Here is an 18,639-nt window from a genome sequence, read left to right on the forward strand (position 1 = left end):
TTGATGATCTCCATAAAACAACAGTAGACGTTTTGTACTTTGTACAAAAAAACAAAAAAAAACAAAAAGGCAAAGATGCGTTGGACACTTTGGGTCAGACTCTGACCCAAAGTGTCTGCATGCAACAAAAGGTGTGAGTGAGTTTCCATGATAACGGAGCTATGCTGGCCAGAGGTTACTACAGGTCAGGGACAGGCTCCATTGACATTGCATGGCAACTTTCGACGCCCACTGCAGTGGTTGTGATGAATGTAGGAATCTGAAATTCGCACAGTTACTTCCTCTTAACATTTTTTAATTTCCCAGTGATTATCAGGCATGTGTCACTTTTCTGTTCCTTTTTGGATTTCACATGCTTTCCTATTGGGCCTCTGACTCCGACAGGACCTGTCAGGATGCCCAGACACGAACCCCCCCCCCCCCCCCCCCCCCGGGCGATACAGCACCACCCACCTGTGGGAAATGGCACTACACACCATTTTGGTACAACATTGAGTTCTGGGCCCAGATTTGGTGAGGCTGTGTTGCTAAAGAAGGCTGATCTGACTCATGATCATTGCTGACCATTGGTGACATTAAGTATTTGCACCCTTTTTGAGGCACTTTCCAGAACAGGATTTGAACCAAACTAACAGAGTACCAATCACCCAGTGATACTGAACACAACCATGTTAGCAGCTAACAGTTAGCATGTTGCCAACCGGAAGTAGCTCTAGGAAGGTCCTACCAACTTATCTTTGACAGAGTCTGTACTTCCTTTAGAGAGAAAGCTCCACCACAAATCTGGACCATGTCGGATAAAGCATGTCTATTTTATGAGGTGTCAAACATTAATTTTTGACCCGTTTTTGCCTCTGCTACATGGCGCAGAAACGCGTCAAAGACACTAAAATCACACATTCCACTCAGTACCGCACATGATAAAGATAATGATGAGTAACACAGAGCTGCAGCTGTCAGTGAGTCTCCATGACAACGCTGCTACCAAGAGGCTCCTAGGAGGTCAGGGACATGCTTTAACATGCCACCTTTCGACAGCCGCTGCGGGTCTGTGAAGACCGTAGGAACCTGAAATTCGCAGTGTTACTTCCTGTCACTATTATTGACGGTACGGTATGCACCACGAGGCAGGCGCCTTGCTAACTTTCTTCTGAAATTTTCTAGTTTCTACTAGTGTTTAATAAAGCTCATTTAAAGAAAAATGCAGATATCAGTCGATCCGTGTTTCCTCATTAAGGAGTATTTTCCCTGAAGCTCTGTACCGCCCAGGTGGCAAAATATGCACAGTGCAAAGCTGCAGAGAAAACATAACCTGGCAAGCCAGATTGATAATGTGTAGCACTCTCCGTTCTTAACATTATCAATCTGGGACTGCTCCTATCAAATCAGTTTTTGGAAAGGACGGTTTAGCAGAACTTTGTGACCTGATTGGGCAAGGCGACCACTAGTGCCCGCCTACCAAAGGTTGGTTTAGCCAATCATGGTATCAAAATAAAATGTAAGGAGCAGTCATCATGAGAAACCGAAACAAGTTAATCTGGCCAAAGCACTTCTTTCAAAGATGAAATCATGGATTCTGATTTATTTTTTAAATGATGCGAAAGCAGCAGCTACGCATGCATCTTGCTGCACATCCAGGTTTATTTTGGTTTGGCTGTGCGATCGGTGGATATTGCTTTCTTTACAGCTGATATGTCCCGCCTTAAACCATTGCAACGGTTTTATGTTTTGTTACAAATGGCTGAAGCGGTACAAGATGGATTCTCGTGTGAATGCACAAATACTGCGAGAATTCAGCTTGCAGGCAAGGTTAGGGAAAACATTCCTTGTTGGGGAAATGCGGATCGATATAACACCGGCTTCTCTGTGTTATTACAAAGCTGTTGAGCAATAGGAGGCAATAATACTTAGACCACACCATAAGAAGAAGAAGAAAGGTAAAAAGAACACAGCACAGCTATTAATTGTTGTCTTATTGTGGAGCTGTAATTGCTACTGCTGTCTGTGTAGATGTATTGTAAGAACCAGGACAGAGACGTAAACATGGTGGATAACCAACTTGTGAATGTTGCTAGCATACTTACAAATTTAAATATTGAATATAGTGGACAGTAACTGGTCCACAAACAGTTTCTAAACTTTGCGAGAATGCTAATGTGCTGAACGAAAAGTTAGTTCTACAATTATCTGTTTGCGAATTAGTGCAACTTTGCCCAACACTGATAATGACTAATTTTCCGTAATACATGGTTCACTATAAGCATATTTCATAGAAGTGAAATGCAGATTAGGGGTGGGCGATATATCGAATAGATTCGATGTATCTTGAGTTTTCCTTGCCACGATAGTTAAAATGGCCTTTTCGCGACCATAGCGTGCAAATTTTCACGGCAAGATTGAGCCGCTGTATTTAATTCACTGTGAGTTTAGTTTCTCCCACATTCTGTGAACGCATCATTCGTTTCGCCTCCAAGCCAGGAAGCGCTCTGGCACAAACACGCACACACAACCATAGACATATATACGTAGACGCGTCATAGGGCGCAGGTTCGCACGTCAACGTCACCGCCATATTGTATGTGGCAGAAAAAAGTTGAGTTCTGTTATTGTGAACGTGGATCAGAGAAGATGCCTCATTCCTGTGCTGCAATAAATACACACACACACACACACACATATATATATATATATATATATATATATATATATATATATATATATATATATTGTGTGTGTATGTGTTATGAATATAAGGATCAATTTGGTAAATCCAAACATTGTGGTCTTCATTATTTCATAAAAACCGTGTCACATGTGAACCTTTAGGAACAGACTTTTTGGGTGAGTATTAAAGAGGTAAAATTAATAATATGAGGGAAAAAAAGTCCTAGGTCAATAAAGTAAAAATAAACAAACAAACACAAAAGTGATAATGTTATGATAAAAACATCATATTATGAGATTTAAGGGGTAACATTTCCAGAATAATCACAGTTTGCAGAATTATTTCACTCCTGGAGTAATAGGGCCAAGTTAGATTATTTTAAATATTTTTATTCTTTAGGAGAATAAATTCAGGTGAATGAAGCTAAAGGGATACGAAAATAAACTTGTAATATTACAACCAAAATACTACGAATACAAAGTATATTCAGAGATTAAAGTCCCTCCGATACTGTTTAAGTGACTGAGTAACTGCAGATTTGCCACATTTAAGATGGCGGACGCTCTGACGCATCGCAGCATAGGCAGAACCCGCCCAATGACGCGTCTACTCTTATATTATGTCTATGCACACAACAACGAAGCCGTGCGATTAATTACGTTGACAAGACGGCGAGAACAATGGCGGCAGCGGCTGTTCAGGCAGTGGTTTGGATTTCACAAGAAGGAGGTTGAACAAAACGCGGTAATTTGCTAAACATGCCGCAACACCATTGCCACAAAAGGTAGCAGTAGCACAAATTTGTTCCACCTAAAAAGTCATCCAGGACAACTCTTGTAAACTCCGCGTGTCGACACCCCCAAACACCGAAGGAAACTTTAATTAAACCAGCCATAAATAAACCAGCCATAAAACTGTTGAAACTGGCGTCTTCTTTTGCTAAATCCCGTATGACAGAAAAAAAAAAGTTTCTTTAAAATTTCCCAGCGCCTAAAGAGCAACGGAAATATTTTTGAGATGCTCTGAATATGTAGCTGCGACTGGTCAGTTGATTTAATAGTCACAATACAAGCTTTTGTTTTTGGGATTGTCACATTTTTATTATACAGATTTCTATGTCTTAAGCACAAAAGAGCACCTTTTAATTCAAGTTTATTTTGTGTCAGATTTTTCCTTGGTGTTCCTTTTGGCCGCTGGGATGTTCTCTTTTTCAAGTTCCAGTGTTGCTCACGAAAGAGCTCTAATATGACAATATTGTAATTTGTGAATAGCTTCTATGTGCAGCTGTGGTTAAAAAATGGCTAAAATATAACATTTTAAATACATTTTTATTTTGCAATAAATTTTTCAAACAAAAAACATTTGACACGTTAATATGAGATATGCTAATGCAACTTTAGGCACTATTTGGCTTAAAACATTTGTTATTCAGTTTTATTTGAACATATTGTGATGTATATCGTGTATCGCGATATAGCCCAAAGATATTGTGATATTAGATTTTCATCATATCGCCCACCCCTAATGCAGATTCATATTTTTATTTGAAAGGGAGAACATTAATCTTACAACATGTGAATGCGGGATTCTTTATTTGGTGCTGGCATGTGAAAATCACATTCTGACAACTGCTGATGTGAAGGAAACTTTAATGCTCCTGCATAACGGAAAATAATAGTCAGTAGCAGGCTCTCCCTCACCAGAGTATTCTACAGCGCCTTCTCCCACAGAATCCAAAAGAGAGAGAGCAAGAGTGACACGAAAAAACATGTCAATTACATTACAAAACAATTAGGCTATGTAAACAAGACAACACAGAGCGATAGTGTGAGACTTCTAATCATAGTCCTTCTAAAGAGATACCTTTAGTTCTTCACAAAAACAATTTTTTTGTTATTTTTATTTAAAATAATTAAATTTTACTTATTGCTCCTTTAAACAAACAAAACCCCAAAATAACAACCTGTGAGATTAGTGTATTTGCAATAAAAAATGATTTACAATTGCGATAGTAAATAGTAAATAAAATACAATTCTGGATTGCAAAACCAGAAGTTACCCACTGTTACGCAGTTGACCCGTCATCTTTTCAAAACAAAAGTTATCTGTACCCATATGTGACAGGCCACGACAAAACCAGGAACAAGTCTCTGATCTACAGATCCTGAAATAGTGGAATCTAAGCTTTCCAACAATGTCAAACTCGTGAAAATGAAAAGGAGAAAGTTTCTTTAGAATTACCTAGGAAGCCAGCTAGGCATTAAACAAAAGGTGTTAATTTTAATAATTGTACATAACTTGCTTTAACACCCCCACTTTAGCAAGGTGGGAGAGAGCTTACAAGATCCGTAGCTAAAGGGAGCTGACTGGTGGTTTTCCTTTGCACAGTTTGCATATAATGCATTTACTGCTGCAAAAGCATCTTGACCATCCACTCATTTAACTCAGGTGTGTGGCAGCAAGGAGACCTACACCTAAAACATGCAATTATACTAATATGTATCATTGTGAGACAAAAAATGGAATTCTTATTCTGTTCTAGACTGGTTTCTGCTGAGATCTTTGTGAACTCTGCTTCTCAGACTGAATTTTGCTGTTTCTGTTTGTTCCAGACAATGAAGACCTTAACATCCAGCAGGCAGTTGTTTTCATTGAAGACGCCATTCATGTAAGTGTACTAATAGTTTGTGAATGTCTTTCTTTTGAAAATCTGAAAATTTTAAAGATACCCCAACGTATAGCTCTGTACTGCAGTACAGTTGGGTGGTAGATATTTGAAACAATTTTTTCCTGTAGGTTGCACACAGTGAAACATTTTTGGATTTGGAACAGTTGTTCTTTGCAAATTTTTAGGTGACAGACCACTTGCTTTATCCAGCACATTATCCACCTTCCAGCGGCACTGGATCCATCCACTCAACATACATCCTCCCAACCAACTGCTTGATCCACATTTTAAATATTAGCTTTTCTGTGAAGTTGCACACATGTAAGACAGTTGCTAAAAATAGTTTGATTTAGTTATATGTTATTGTGGATCAAAGTCTGATCTGGGCATGTCAGAAGCAATACCTTTTTTTACCAATCATTCTCATCAACCTTTTCATTTGGTGCAGTTTTTAATCAAGATTGTTATACTCCTGTATTGATAAAGTGTTCATTTTTGCAGTACCGCTCTATCAACCACCGGGTGGATGCTAGCTCTCTCCAACTATATCGATGGTATTACTCAAGAATATGCCAGTGGTGAGTTTACACTTTTCACCCGGTACTTAGACTCCCAACTTTCTGCAGACTTTTAAGATGTATTTATGTTCATATGTTACTTTGAGATTTGTTCTTTGTCAGAGATACTTCCGATTTAAAAAAGGGGATTATATCAGGGCAACTTGATCTGAACTGGAAAGGTTCACTAATCTGTTCTCTGATTAATGGTCAAATGATGGGAAAAAAATGTGTAAAAATATAACATATATATAATACATAAGCAGATTTATTGTTCAAAACAAAACTAAAACTACCCAGAAAGGGCGAAGTAAAAGTTCAGGCGGGCGACCTCAAGGTCGTTAAAGATGTGGCAGGCATTCATGCTGGTGACCCTAAGGTCATCCCTGGAGTATCAGGAGAACCCTGAGGATGTCCCCGACAGATCAAGCAACTGAGAGGCTGTCAACAAGGTAAGAGTGCCTGACAAGTGACCAGAACCTGGCAGGCTGGACTCCTGGCTGAAACTCTGGAGGCGGGAACCTACACAGCAGCCCTGGCAACGGGGACTCACGCAACAGCCCTGGTAATGGGAACCCATGCAGCAGCTTAGGGTACTTGCAATAACAGTGGGGCACTGGGTTCTTGGCGGATCAAGATGCTTGATGTCTCGACGAGGCCCTGGTGTCTTGGTGTCTCAATGTGTCCATGGGTTTTGAGGTCACTGTTTGAACTCAGGAACAGTAAACAAGCTCACTTGGGTACCCTCGTTGATATACTCAGTAACAGGTAGATTCACCTTGATCCCCTCCTCAACTAGTTCAGGAACATAGGCAGGGGCGGATCCACCTGGACCCCCTCCTTGACAAGCTCAGGAACATGAACTGGAGGCAGGTCGACCTGAACACCCTCATTGACAAACATAGGAACATGGACAGCACAGACCTCTAACTGATCCCCAGAGATGTGAGCAGGAAACAATGCATCCAGCTGACCCCCAGAGATGAAAACAGGAGCCAATGCGGGCGTTAGACTTTCCATGACAAGAACAAAAGCCGATGCATCCACTGGACCCTCTATGACGAGACCGGGATCTGAGGCATCCACCGCACCTTCCACGACAAGACCAGGATCTGAGATGTCCTCTGGACACTCAGTGGTGAGAACAAGATCTGAAGTGTCTTCTGGACTCCCAGTGGTAAGAACAGGATCTGTGGCATCGTTGAATGAGGCAGAAACACTGGCGTCCTCTGCTGGGGCAGGATCTGAGGTGTCCTTTGGAGCTTCCCGAATGTGAACCAGAATGACCTGCTGAACCTCTGTGACAGGCCGACCACTAGTAGCAGATCTTAGGACTGCTGGTGATGATGGGCTGCAATAAAATGCCCTTAAAGCAGCCCTATAATCTTTATCTAGTCCACTAACACATGTAAATAGCTCTCTGGTACGGGGAAGGGGGAAGTAACAGTTTAATCATAACAAAAAAAATAAAAAATGATTTATTGTTCAGTTAGGCTTATGAACAAAAATTATAGAAACAATAAATACAGCCCCAAGGGGCAAAACACAATTTAATAACTAGAACTGCAAGCAGTTATTAACGGGTTCCAAGCCCACGCACCGCCCCCTTTGAGCATGTTCCTGGACTTCAGCGTTCAACACCCTCATCCCACAGCATCTGGTGGAAAAACTGGAACATCTGGGCTTCAGCACACCCCTTCACCACTTCCTCACCTCCTGACCACTGTCGGTCCGGGTCTGACAGACCACCTCTGATGTCATCACCCTCAGCACGGGCTCCCCTCAGGGCTGCATCCGGAGCCCCTTGCTGTTTACTCTGATGAGACACGACTGCACCCCCAGGTTCACCCCCAATCACATCATGAAGTTCGCAGATGACACAAACTCATCAACAGCTCAGCTGTGGAGGTGGTTAGCAGCACCAAATTCCTGGGGGTGCACATCACGGTCAACCTCACCTGGTCTGTGAACACCACGTCACTGGTGAAGAGGGCACAGAAGCACTTGTACTTCCTGCAGAGGATGAGGAGAGCCCACCTGTCCCTGCACATTCTCACAACCTTCTACAGAAGTACCATAGAGAGCATTCTGACCAGCTGTCTCTCTGTGTGGTGTGGAGGCGGCAGCACCTTCCGACTGTTGGAAAACAACGGTTGTCAAGCTTCTGAAGTTTGCGCACGACACCACTCTCATCAGCCTCCAATTGCAATCGGGCAAGACAAACCTTCAAACGGGCATCAAGCTTGGAACTAGCAGATCCAGTAGAAGCCAAAAAGGTATCAAACCGAGTAAGTGTGACAGAAGTCATAATCCCACCTCAGGATCAAACTCTGGTGTCTTCCGCTGAGGTTCTTTTGCCGGATCAGCTGAAAAAGCAGGAATCAGGTTCAACTCAACCAATTTATGCAAAATCAGATCCCTCAACTCCTTCTGCTTAGAATAGGAAATTGAATAGTGACTAGCAATCTGGGCTAAGTCAGCTTTACAGCAACTAGTAAATTACTCAAGAGAGGGATTTTCCAAAAACTGAGCCATTTTAAGCCAGTAGTGCAAACTTCACAGGTGCGCCTCAAACCACAAACAGAAAAAACTTGGATTGTAATCACAGGATTGTCCTAATTCATCTCCCGGATGAGCCCCCATTTAAATGTTACGTTCCAACTCATCTAGGGGGAAGTAACATTTAAATCAAACACAAGAAGGTTTAAAAAAAGTAATGATTTATTGTTCAGTTTGGCTTATGAACTAAAATGTAGAAACAATAAATACACCCCCAAGGGACAAAACAAAATCTAATAACAAAATAAAAACCCAGAATGATTTACGTCCACAAAAACCTAGTCCTGATGCTGGAGACAGTATCAGCACTTAAGCAAAACAAAAGGGCAAAAAGCCAAATAAACAAAGCATAAACCACTTCAGAAAACTACTACCTTGAACAGGACCTAGTAACACAACACAACCAGCACTTAACAGGTTTACAAAGTGTCACAGCTAAACAATAATGTTTTAAGGATCAAGCAAGCTAAACCACCCAGCAGAGAGGCGAGCTGCTCTAAAACACAGCTGCCCTGTCTGTGTGGGAGAGCTGGGTTTAAATAAGAAGGTCTCTCCACAGATGGGGTGGGGCAATCGGGTCAGTGTCCAATCCAGATGAGGATGATGGCAACAGGAAGTGGCTGAAGGCAAACCAGGAAGAGACACAGGAGGGCTGCAAGTTCCCATAGTGGAACCAGCTGTCAGGAAGCTGCTTCTGCACCTGCAAACATACACTAAGGCTGCGTTCACACTGAAGGTCTTGATGCTCAATTCCCACTTTGTTGTGAAATCTGACTTTTTTGTGTGTCTGTTCACACTTCGAAATACATGCGACTTGTATGTTATCTCGTGTGTGATCTGAATTCATACAACTTAAGTGTCCCCCATGCGCAGTAAAGGACGCAATGGCGTCATACGTAGCGAGCGTGATCAGTGTTTGCGGAAGTAAACATGGATCGTAATGCTGCAGCGTATCTTGCGTTCTTTACGTTATTCTCCAGTCGGAGCAGCACATTACCAACGCAATCTTTTTAAGAAGATCGAAAAGAAAGAGCCACACTTTTGGCAATGGTGTTTTGTGGGGCAGTAACGTCCGTACAGAGAAACATGTGGGCCGGGTCGCATTTCAAAAGATCCGATCTGTGTTGTTCAGATTGTCATGAAAAGATCAGATCCAGGTCGCATATGGGCAAAAAAATGGTAATTGGGTCACTTCAGGCTGCAGTGTGAACGTAGCCTGAGAAAGAAAAACAAAACAGACAAAGGCCACTGGCCGTAACATTCTTGTTGTGTAAGTAAAGTTTAAAGTTATTTAATGTTTAATAAATAACTCTCTGTCTGTTAAGTATTGTCTGGTGATAATCAGCTCTTAAGCTGATATCAGGACAATGGGTGAAAGGGATGAATTCGAGCACTAGCGATCTTTTAACAGCAAACTCTGCACACACATAGAATAAAGGAGTGACAACTTCTTTTCAAGTTCAAGAATTTAATAACAGAAATGAAATGAACATCTAGAGAACATCACTATATAATGCTGTTTATCTGAATTAACACTATATTTTGATTAACAAATCCTCTCTACTAGGCTAGTGAAACTTAACTAAACTACTAAGTAAAATGAAGATAAAAAGAAACTAAGCTAAGGAACTATTTACATGCAAAAACAGGACAAAAGACAAACAAAAGTGGTTGATCATAATCAGAATAATTCAGTGAACCCTGGCTCACTGCAGATCTGACTTAAAGTACATGGAATGGAGTTAAATTAGCTTAACTAATTTAGAAAAACATTTTGCATGTTTCAATCCATTCACAATGCAAATCCTGAGTAAACAAAATGTTATTTGATGAAATAACATTTTGTCTCAGTTAAAGAACCAAAGTTCATCTTAAAGAATGTGATTTGAGGTTTAATTTGCTTCACTAATTCAGAACATTTGGTGTGTTTCAACCCATTCACAATGCAAATCCCGAGTTACACAAAACATTATTTGAGGAAACAATATTTTAAAGAATGATTTGCTCAGTAAAATTATTTACTTTAGCACGGCTGATTTTATTAATGCGATTCTACCTCCGGGACCTAGGGGTCGCTGCAGCGATCGGTCGCTAAAATTGGTTACTCAAAACGCCTTTAAATCAACATTAATATTCCATATTAATGCGGGAATAAGGCTCATAGCACTATCGGAGCGAAACAAACAAGCTTTATGCTTGAAATGACCGTATTTTAATAACCGAAAATCGGAAGTTACCAGAAGCTAATAGCATTTTGGCTAGCAGATTTCGGCGCTAATTTTAAACCAAATGGTAGCATGAGCTAATTCCGTTAGCTCTTTGTTTAAATAAAAAACATATGGACACATTACACAAACATTTCCAAATGACCGTGTAACCTTTCCCTGCCTCAGTCCTGCCCGACCTATTGGCGCCTCGTGTGAGTTCGGTCCACTTTGTCACTTTGTTAATCCATGAAGGGAGCACTGAAAAGGGACAACGTCATTTCTTCAGCAGAGGCTAGTGGCTTAGCAGTAGACGTGTGGTCATGAGCTGACATGTGGTCGGGATTGGAGGCCTGGGCTCTGCAGTGTCCTCTGACCCGGTTGCAGACACTATTTCAGCAGATTTTTCCCCTCAGCATGGGAAAGCGGGTCCTTGGTTGGCTTTTCAGCTCCGTCTAGAGTCTGCTTTCCTGTGCTGAGAAGACATAAACAAAGTTTATGTCTTCTCACAGCACAGGAAAGCACATGTTTTGGCATGGAGGGATCCTTTCTTCTGGCGTTTTACGCTGAAGTTAAGACAGCAGACTTAACTCTGATTTGTCCGGTTATATCCCCTGGGCGAAGAGGAATTTCTCCCCTGTACTGGCTTCTGTATTTTGGCCTTGTGAGGCCTCATGGTTCAGGCCAGCCTCCCTCCTACTTTGTCTCAGATAGGAAGAAGGTGAAGACTGTTAATGAGGGGAGCAAAATTAATTTTTTCTCTCTCAGCTCATTGGGGGTGGCATCAGAGGGACAGGTGGGTGAAGCGTAGGATGACTTGATGTCAGCAAGCAATGAGGCTGATTCTCTGGGACTTAGTGGATATGAGGAAGTGACTGCCAAAAAAACTGGAAGCAGACACGGTGCTGAGAACCTCCTGCTGAATGTGCCAATCCTAGCAGGGTGGATGTGAACCAGGAGACATCAGCAATGACGCAGTTACAGTTAAGGGCTAAGAGGTATTGATAGGAGGCACCGCCAAAGGAACGGTTCCGTAACTAGCAAGTGGTCATCGACATCTACATCGAGGAGAGGATGAAGAATGGACGGTCCGGTTAAGTGGTGAATCGGCACAGTCCTCCAACAAACCAGTTGAGCTCCACAGCAATTCTTCAACTTTTTGGGAGACTGATTTCCTATAAACAGGTGTACAAACATTATTTACAAGTATTCAGAGATGTTAGTGAAAGACAATTATACAATGACAAAATAACATACAACATATTTATAACACAATCATAAATGTCACATTTGATTTTTTTGTAAGTTAAAAATTACTAAATAACTGTGTGATTACTTTCCATTAAAAATTATCATAAAAGAATGAAACCAAATAGAATTCTGCACAAAATATATTCTAAAAAATTTTTTTCACTGGTACATTGCCAACAGGCAGTTTGCACAATTGATATGGCATTTTATTGGGAAGAAATATAGACACATTATCATCATGTGCGGTGTCAAAAATAAGAGAAGCCTAGCCTTCACAAGATTACACAGGTTTTAAATATCCAGATGTCTAATTTCTACTGTGCCATCTGTAAAATACAGTATATGTTTAATAACACTCATCTTTCTTTGTTAAATCTTGGCTTTTTCCAACGTATTCTTTGGTGGCTTTCAATCCATCTTTCTTTGTTGAACACCTAGGCTTTGGCTAATTCATAGGCAGTTTTTTATCATCCTTTGCCAGGTCTATGGTTGGTAAATGGTAAATAGTAAAAATAATTCTATCAATCTTCTTCTGCACAAAACAACATCAGCATCAGCACCCCACAGGCATGTGCTCGCTTAAAGGTGTAATGTGCAGGTTCCAGGATTTTTGCTGACGCATATATTTCATATATTTCATGTTGAGGCAATAGTAACTTTTTTTCTGGGGGGGGGGGGCATAGCTGCCATTTTAGTTGGTCAATAACATAGACAGGGATGGCCTGAGTATTGGAAACACCGGGAGTTTTCCTGGTGGCACTGACGGTGGCCTGACCCGCTGGCCCGGCCTGCTGGCCCGGTTCATTCTGAGATCACGAAGGTTCATGTTGTTCTTGATACCAAAAGCAATCAATGCCGTTCATATAGCTAACTCGGGTCTGGCTGAAACTTACACAGATTGCAGTTGCTGCTGCCTCAACCTGGCTGCAAGCCCCACTATAAAGCTTACCCAAATGGAACAAGACCAGATATTTAATCTCAAATTTCTCCCTTTTCGCTGTACTAGACAACTTTTTTTACTTTTCTGTGGAGTCTGTGATGGGGTCTGAGATGCGATTGTGGCTGGTCTTTTGTGTTCCATCTTCCAAAACAGTCGCTTGTGTTCTCTTGCTAATGCTTCAATGGCGGCGGAGTCTCAACAAAGTAGTAGGGTGAACGAAAGCACATAGTGCATCACATCCACGTGCCTGCCCAAAGGATTTGGCTAGCATCACTCTCTAATGAACTGACTAATTGTGCCTATAGAGGCAACTGTGCTAAATAGAAGTTGACTAATTTCACATGGGCATATATGGGAAAGAAAATAAATAATATTTAACTTAAAAATGTGGGCAATGTACCTTTAATCCTCTTCTCTCTGTACACAAATGCACCTCAGCAGAAACATCTATGAAACTCACGAATTTTGCAGATGACACCACTGTCATTGGTCTGATCCAGGGCAGTGACGAGTCTGCATACAGACAGGAAGTCACTTGTCCGGTCTACTGGTGTGATCAAAACCACGTAGAGCTTAACCTACTCAAGACTGTGAAGATGACAGTAGACTTCTGGAGAACTACCCCCACACCGTCTCCTCTCACCAGCTTCTACAACACTGTGTCAGTTGTAGATCACTCTGAAAGTCACTTGCACTTAGACATCTAAAATTAACTAGTTTAAAAACAGGCTTAATCAGTTGTGTTACACATATAGAAATATGGATCAATGTGTGCTTCTGTGCTTTTTTGTGTCTCTGCTCTGTCTTCTCTAACCCCCAGTCGGGCGAGGCAGATGACCGGTCACACTGAGCCTGATTCTGCTGGAGGTTTTTCCTTACTATTAAAGGGGAGCTTTCCTCTCCACTGTCGCTTCATACATGCTCAGTAAGAGGAATTGCTGCAAAGCTATTGACAATGCAGATGACTTTGCTCTACACTCTTTCAGGAGGGGCGAATGATGCTTGTCAAGACTCGATGCAATCTGCTTTGTATCCTTATATAGGAAACTTTTTGACCAATTTGTATGATTTAAATTCAATTCAAAAATACTTTATCCCAGAGGGAAATTAATAAAATTGTTTGATTGAATTCGACTTTATAAAGGGCCTTGAGATGATGTGTTGTGAATCGCCCCTATATAAATCAAATGTAACCAAATTGAAATAAATTGACATTATGACTTTATCAAGACATGTTTTCATCTGTCCCTGCTCCAGGAGTTTGGGCACTGTCATTGCAGTTGTATTGTTATTGGCATTCGTGGAACGTCCTTCCTCCCTCTCCATTTCTTCGGATCCGCACCACCGAACTATTCCATGGGAGCCTCCTTGTGGCGCCACAGAGAGTGTCGAGATGCTCTGTCTCATCGTCTTCTGCTTGGATCTTGCTGTAAAAGTAAAGAGAAGTTCTCAGTAACTGTTTGGGAAGCAAAAGCATTTGACATGCCTATTGCCATTGTTTACAGATTTTTTACTGTGAAGTATTTGTTCAACTACAGTTAATTTTGCCTGTCTTCTTCTCAGAGTTACTTGATTGGCTGGGAGGAATTTAGGAAGAGCAAATGGCTGATCAGCTACACTGTAGTTGTTTTTGTTTCTGTCATTGACTGGGTGCTGTCCGTCAGCATGGTGTGTGATGAGGTAAGACTCTTACTTTTGTTTCAGCTTGATATAATGTCAAGATTGAGGATTAGGTTCACTGTAGCTGACTTGCCTGTTGTCTGTCACTTTTCAATAACAATAATAATAATAGTATTTTATTTGGTCATTGCAATTTTAAACATTCCAATTAACTTTTTAAACCCGTCTGGCCCAATCTCGGTACTAGCAGAGCCACGGCTATTTTATTACAAAAGCCCATTTAAAGCATAATTCACCCCTAAATCAACTTCTTTTGCCAATAAACTCTTAACATGGTTGTCTTATAGTACTGCCTACATATCCTGGTAATTATTTTGAAAAATTAGTGCATATTTGTTGAAATCCTGCTTTTGTGTCTAAAATTGTCAGTGTGGTGTAACTCTGCTCACTCTCCACTCTCCACTCCCCAAGCTTGGAGCTTGGGGATGCCTAAATACGTTAAAGAAGGAGGCTGTAATGTTTATAATATTTATACCCAAGTTTTTTTCACAGAACTTTCAGTTTTACAGCATTTTAAACACACACAAAATGGCATTTAACTGTCTATCAAATATTGCTGACTCTCAGAAAAATGATTAAATCCACCCCCCTTAAGGTCGGTATCATTAAAAACTAGAGAGCCCTACCTTTTAAACAAGATCCAGCACGTCTCTCTCTCTGCTGTTTTGTTTTGTAATCGGCGTGCCCAATGGAGCTGACAAAACTCTTCTTGTTGCTGCTGTGACCAATTAATAATGTGACGTTCCACAGCAACGAGGGGAGGGGGTTCTCCTCTCAGTGTCTTATCACCATTGCGATGCAGAGGAGTGAACAGATCATTATAGAAGTTTCTTAAACAGATATGAGTCATGATTTCTGGCATTTCTCTTTGTTTTATTGAATCATGCTGTGCACAATAATATGTGTTGATGAAACTCAGAGTAAATCTTAATGCCAAAGGCTTTTTAATGTGTAGAAGGAGTCCTAAAATGAAAATCAGCACTGTTATCTGACCTGCTTTCTTTTTATAAGGTGAAAAACACATTTACAACAGTTTTGGCACGTTTGGATAAACTGTGCCAAAATTATAGGTCTGTCTCTCACACTGCCTACTACAACCTTTGTGAAACAAATGTGCTTCAGCTGATTCAGTCTAGATTTGCTGCAGCTATAGTCAAGATGTTGATATACAAAGTCCGAGATTTCTCCTATATTTCCAATTTCATGTAGTTTGGCTGTGTTTATTTTAAAAAATTATTTAGGAGAGGCTCGGAAAATTTTAATTTGTCTTTGTTTAATCACCCATAAAACAGACATAGTAATAATGTTTCATCTTGAAAAATAATAATTAATGCCTTAGTGTCACACAAATAATAAAATTTACATTTACACTTTATAACTTTGGAGTTGTATTTGATTTATATCAGATATGTAATTTCAGGCAGAAATTGCTTTTAAAAACCCCCTGGGTTTAAAGGGTTAAATGTGTCCTCCGAATTTAACCCATCTTCTAGGCAGCTGTGGGCTGTCGCTGTGTGGTGCCCGGTGAGCATTCTAAAGCTTAGGGTCATGCTTTGGGGCTCAGAGTGGCAGTCTGAAGGATTCAAACCAGGGAACTTGTTGCCTCCCCAGGACGCAGAGCCCTGCTCTAACCACTAGGTCACCACTCCCTTACTTTAAATAATTTATGTGTTTCAAATTCTGCCTGCTTCTATAAGAACAAAGCTTCTGTGGCTTTTTAAGCAGCCATTGACGTCTCAGTAGACTGTTATCATAGGCGTTGGCACAAGAATGTCACTGAAATCTAAAGCAAAGTTTACTTTAATTAGGTATCAAAGAAAAATGTAGCTATGAAACAAAAAAATGAAAATAATTTGAATAATATTGTTTTGCTCAGACATTTACATCTGCCCATGAATGACATGAGTGACAGTGGAGAGGAAAACTTCCTTTCAACAGGAAGAAACCTCCAGCAGAACCAGGCTTAGGGTGAATGGCTATCTGCCACAACTGAATAGGGGTTACAGAAAACAGATACAGGGAAAGAAATGCTTTATTTTTCCCAAAAGGAAATTAAATGCTATTGTAACTCATGTCATAAGGTCTCTTTAATGAGTTGTAGACACTGATTACTGCAGGCAAGTAGGACCTCATGTCGTAAAGCATTTGCGGAGAAGCCTCTTATGAAGAGTCCTTCTTTGCATAGTCATCGCCAGAAGATCTAGAACGGTCTCCAAAACAGAACCGGCCTTCTTTATAAGCTTGTTTAGCTTCTTTAGATCAATTGCTGTGATGCTACTCCAACAGAAGATGGCAGAGGAGATCACTACATTGTAGATCTCTACAACAGACTTATAGAAGATCTGCAGCATCTTGCAGCAGCTTAAGCCTTTACCCACTTGAATGTACTTGAATGTAGAGTGACAGGTACTTTGGCATAATTTATCAAAGTGTGCCAAAACTCTGCAAATGTGTTTTCACCCTTTAAAAGGAAAGCAGGTCTATAGCAGCTTAACCAGTACTTTAAGTGGGCTGGTACTGAGCGGTACGCAGTACATACACTTCTAAATTTTATCCCTCAGCGTATCAGGACTTTTTTTGGTGCATACAGCGACTTCTACCGGCATCCCTGGCCATTTTCTGTGGTTTGTTTCAACTTAGTTTGTACTTCTTGTTTCATATTTGTTGAATCATTAAAAGCAGTTAGCAGTCAGTTGTATGCATTCACATTCATTACCCATTATAGCCTGATATCAGTAAATCCTTTATATCTATATCGCTATTATTTGCTGTGAAAAATTTCATTGGACCCTCCTATAAAAACTCCAGAACCTACCCCCCCCCCCCCCCCCTCCTCTTTGCCCCCTAACTCACAACTCTCTGGTGCTGCCACTGAAATGAACAATATTACAGGATTTCTCTGTGCATTTCTCTTTATTTCCATAATTTACTTCTTAGCATTATTGTTCTAAAAACAGTAGCAATAAGAAGAGATTAAAATCCTGAAAAAAACATTAAACTACTTTTGTATCAACAGTGGTACCCATGCTTCCACACAGGATTACTGTGTTTTGCCAATCATGAAGTAAGATTAACAAAGTCAATACATTTTCAGTGGGATTAAAATAAGGAAGCAAATAAAGTACAAGGAATAAAATGCAACAATGGGCAGTGTAATACAAAACTAGGACTTATTCTATAAAGTGCTCTTAGAATAACACTTATTTTTGTCCTCTTTTCAAATGTTGTATTGGATTGATGAAAACCCCTAAAAACATCATAAATGTCTGACTCTTCAGAGAAAACTGAACAATCTGATCATGTTTTTTGTTTTCCAGAGGAAGAATCATTAGAAGGAGCTCTTTAAAACCAAAGAGCAAATTACTTTAGATTAACAGACTCTTCAAAGTCATTCAGTGTTGATTTAGTACAGAAGTATCAGGCTGAACATGGGATCGTCTTACTTACTTTTGCATTTATAGTTTTTATGTTTTTTAGTTGTTAAAATATATTTACTGTTTCTTTAGTCAAAAGTGAAAAACTGCATGTGAAAGATGCTTTGCTACTTGGTGTACAAGAGTAAAAAAGTAATTTTTTCAAGGATTTTTGAACATTTCCATTGCCAACCCGTTTTCATTTCATTAACTTATGACAGTGTATCACCTGTGACCTAAGTACCTTTTTTCACTCGTCAATAACATATTGGGCCCATGAAAGGGGGCACCACAGGAGACTGGAGAGATGTTCATCGTTTTCTTGAGTAAAGATTTCCATATTGCTTATAATATGCTTTAAACATTTTTATTATAAATATGTAGTTTTTATAATTGATATAACCATGAATTTACTCTGACTGACTGGAACCAACTTCTCCCCGTACTACCCCCTGTGGTTTGGAGAATACTGCATCTACATCTTTATCAAGTAAAAACCTCTACAACGCTTCTATGGTCTAATGCCCAGTCCACACAGACCTGTGCGGCAACCCAATGCACAAGTATAATGGAGCCTTGAGAGTGTAAAAGCTACAGCCCCCTGTCAGCATTTGGATGCCTCTGCATCCTGTCCGGTCCTTTTACTCCGAAGAAGCGGCCACACACTGCATACTTGTTTTGTAGAAAATGACTCAAAAAAAC

At 40.5% G+C, this 18,639-nt stretch overlaps 1 protein-coding gene across 4 annotated transcripts in view; it reads left to right on the forward strand.

Annotated features, from left to right (window-relative positions):
• The window catches only part of tpcn2 (two pore segment channel 2), a 102,613-nt gene that overhangs the window by 20,241 nt on the left and 63,733 nt on the right, over positions 1-18,639 (forward strand). For 3 of the 4 annotated variants that reach the window (XM_012856023.3, XM_021312590.2, XM_021312589.2), the window contains exons 2-5: positions 5,278-5,333; positions 5,835-5,911; positions 14,102-14,279; positions 14,408-14,524. In XM_012856023.3, the coding sequence (XP_012711477.2) occupies positions 5,278-5,333; positions 5,835-5,911; positions 14,102-14,279; positions 14,408-14,524 (428 nt within the window). Of the gene's footprint in view, positions 1-5,277; positions 5,334-5,834; positions 5,912-13,751; positions 13,770-14,101; positions 14,280-14,407; positions 14,525-18,639 lie in introns of those variants that run through there. The other variant, XM_021312591.2, reaches the window with a different exon arrangement.

Source organism: Fundulus heteroclitus, unplaced genomic scaffold (assembly GCF_011125445.2).
Source record: "Fundulus heteroclitus isolate FHET01 unplaced genomic scaffold, MU-UCD_Fhet_4.1 scaffold_57, whole genome shotgun sequence".
In the NCBI taxonomy this organism is placed as follows: domain Eukaryota; kingdom Metazoa; phylum Chordata; class Actinopteri; order Cyprinodontiformes; family Fundulidae; genus Fundulus; species Fundulus heteroclitus.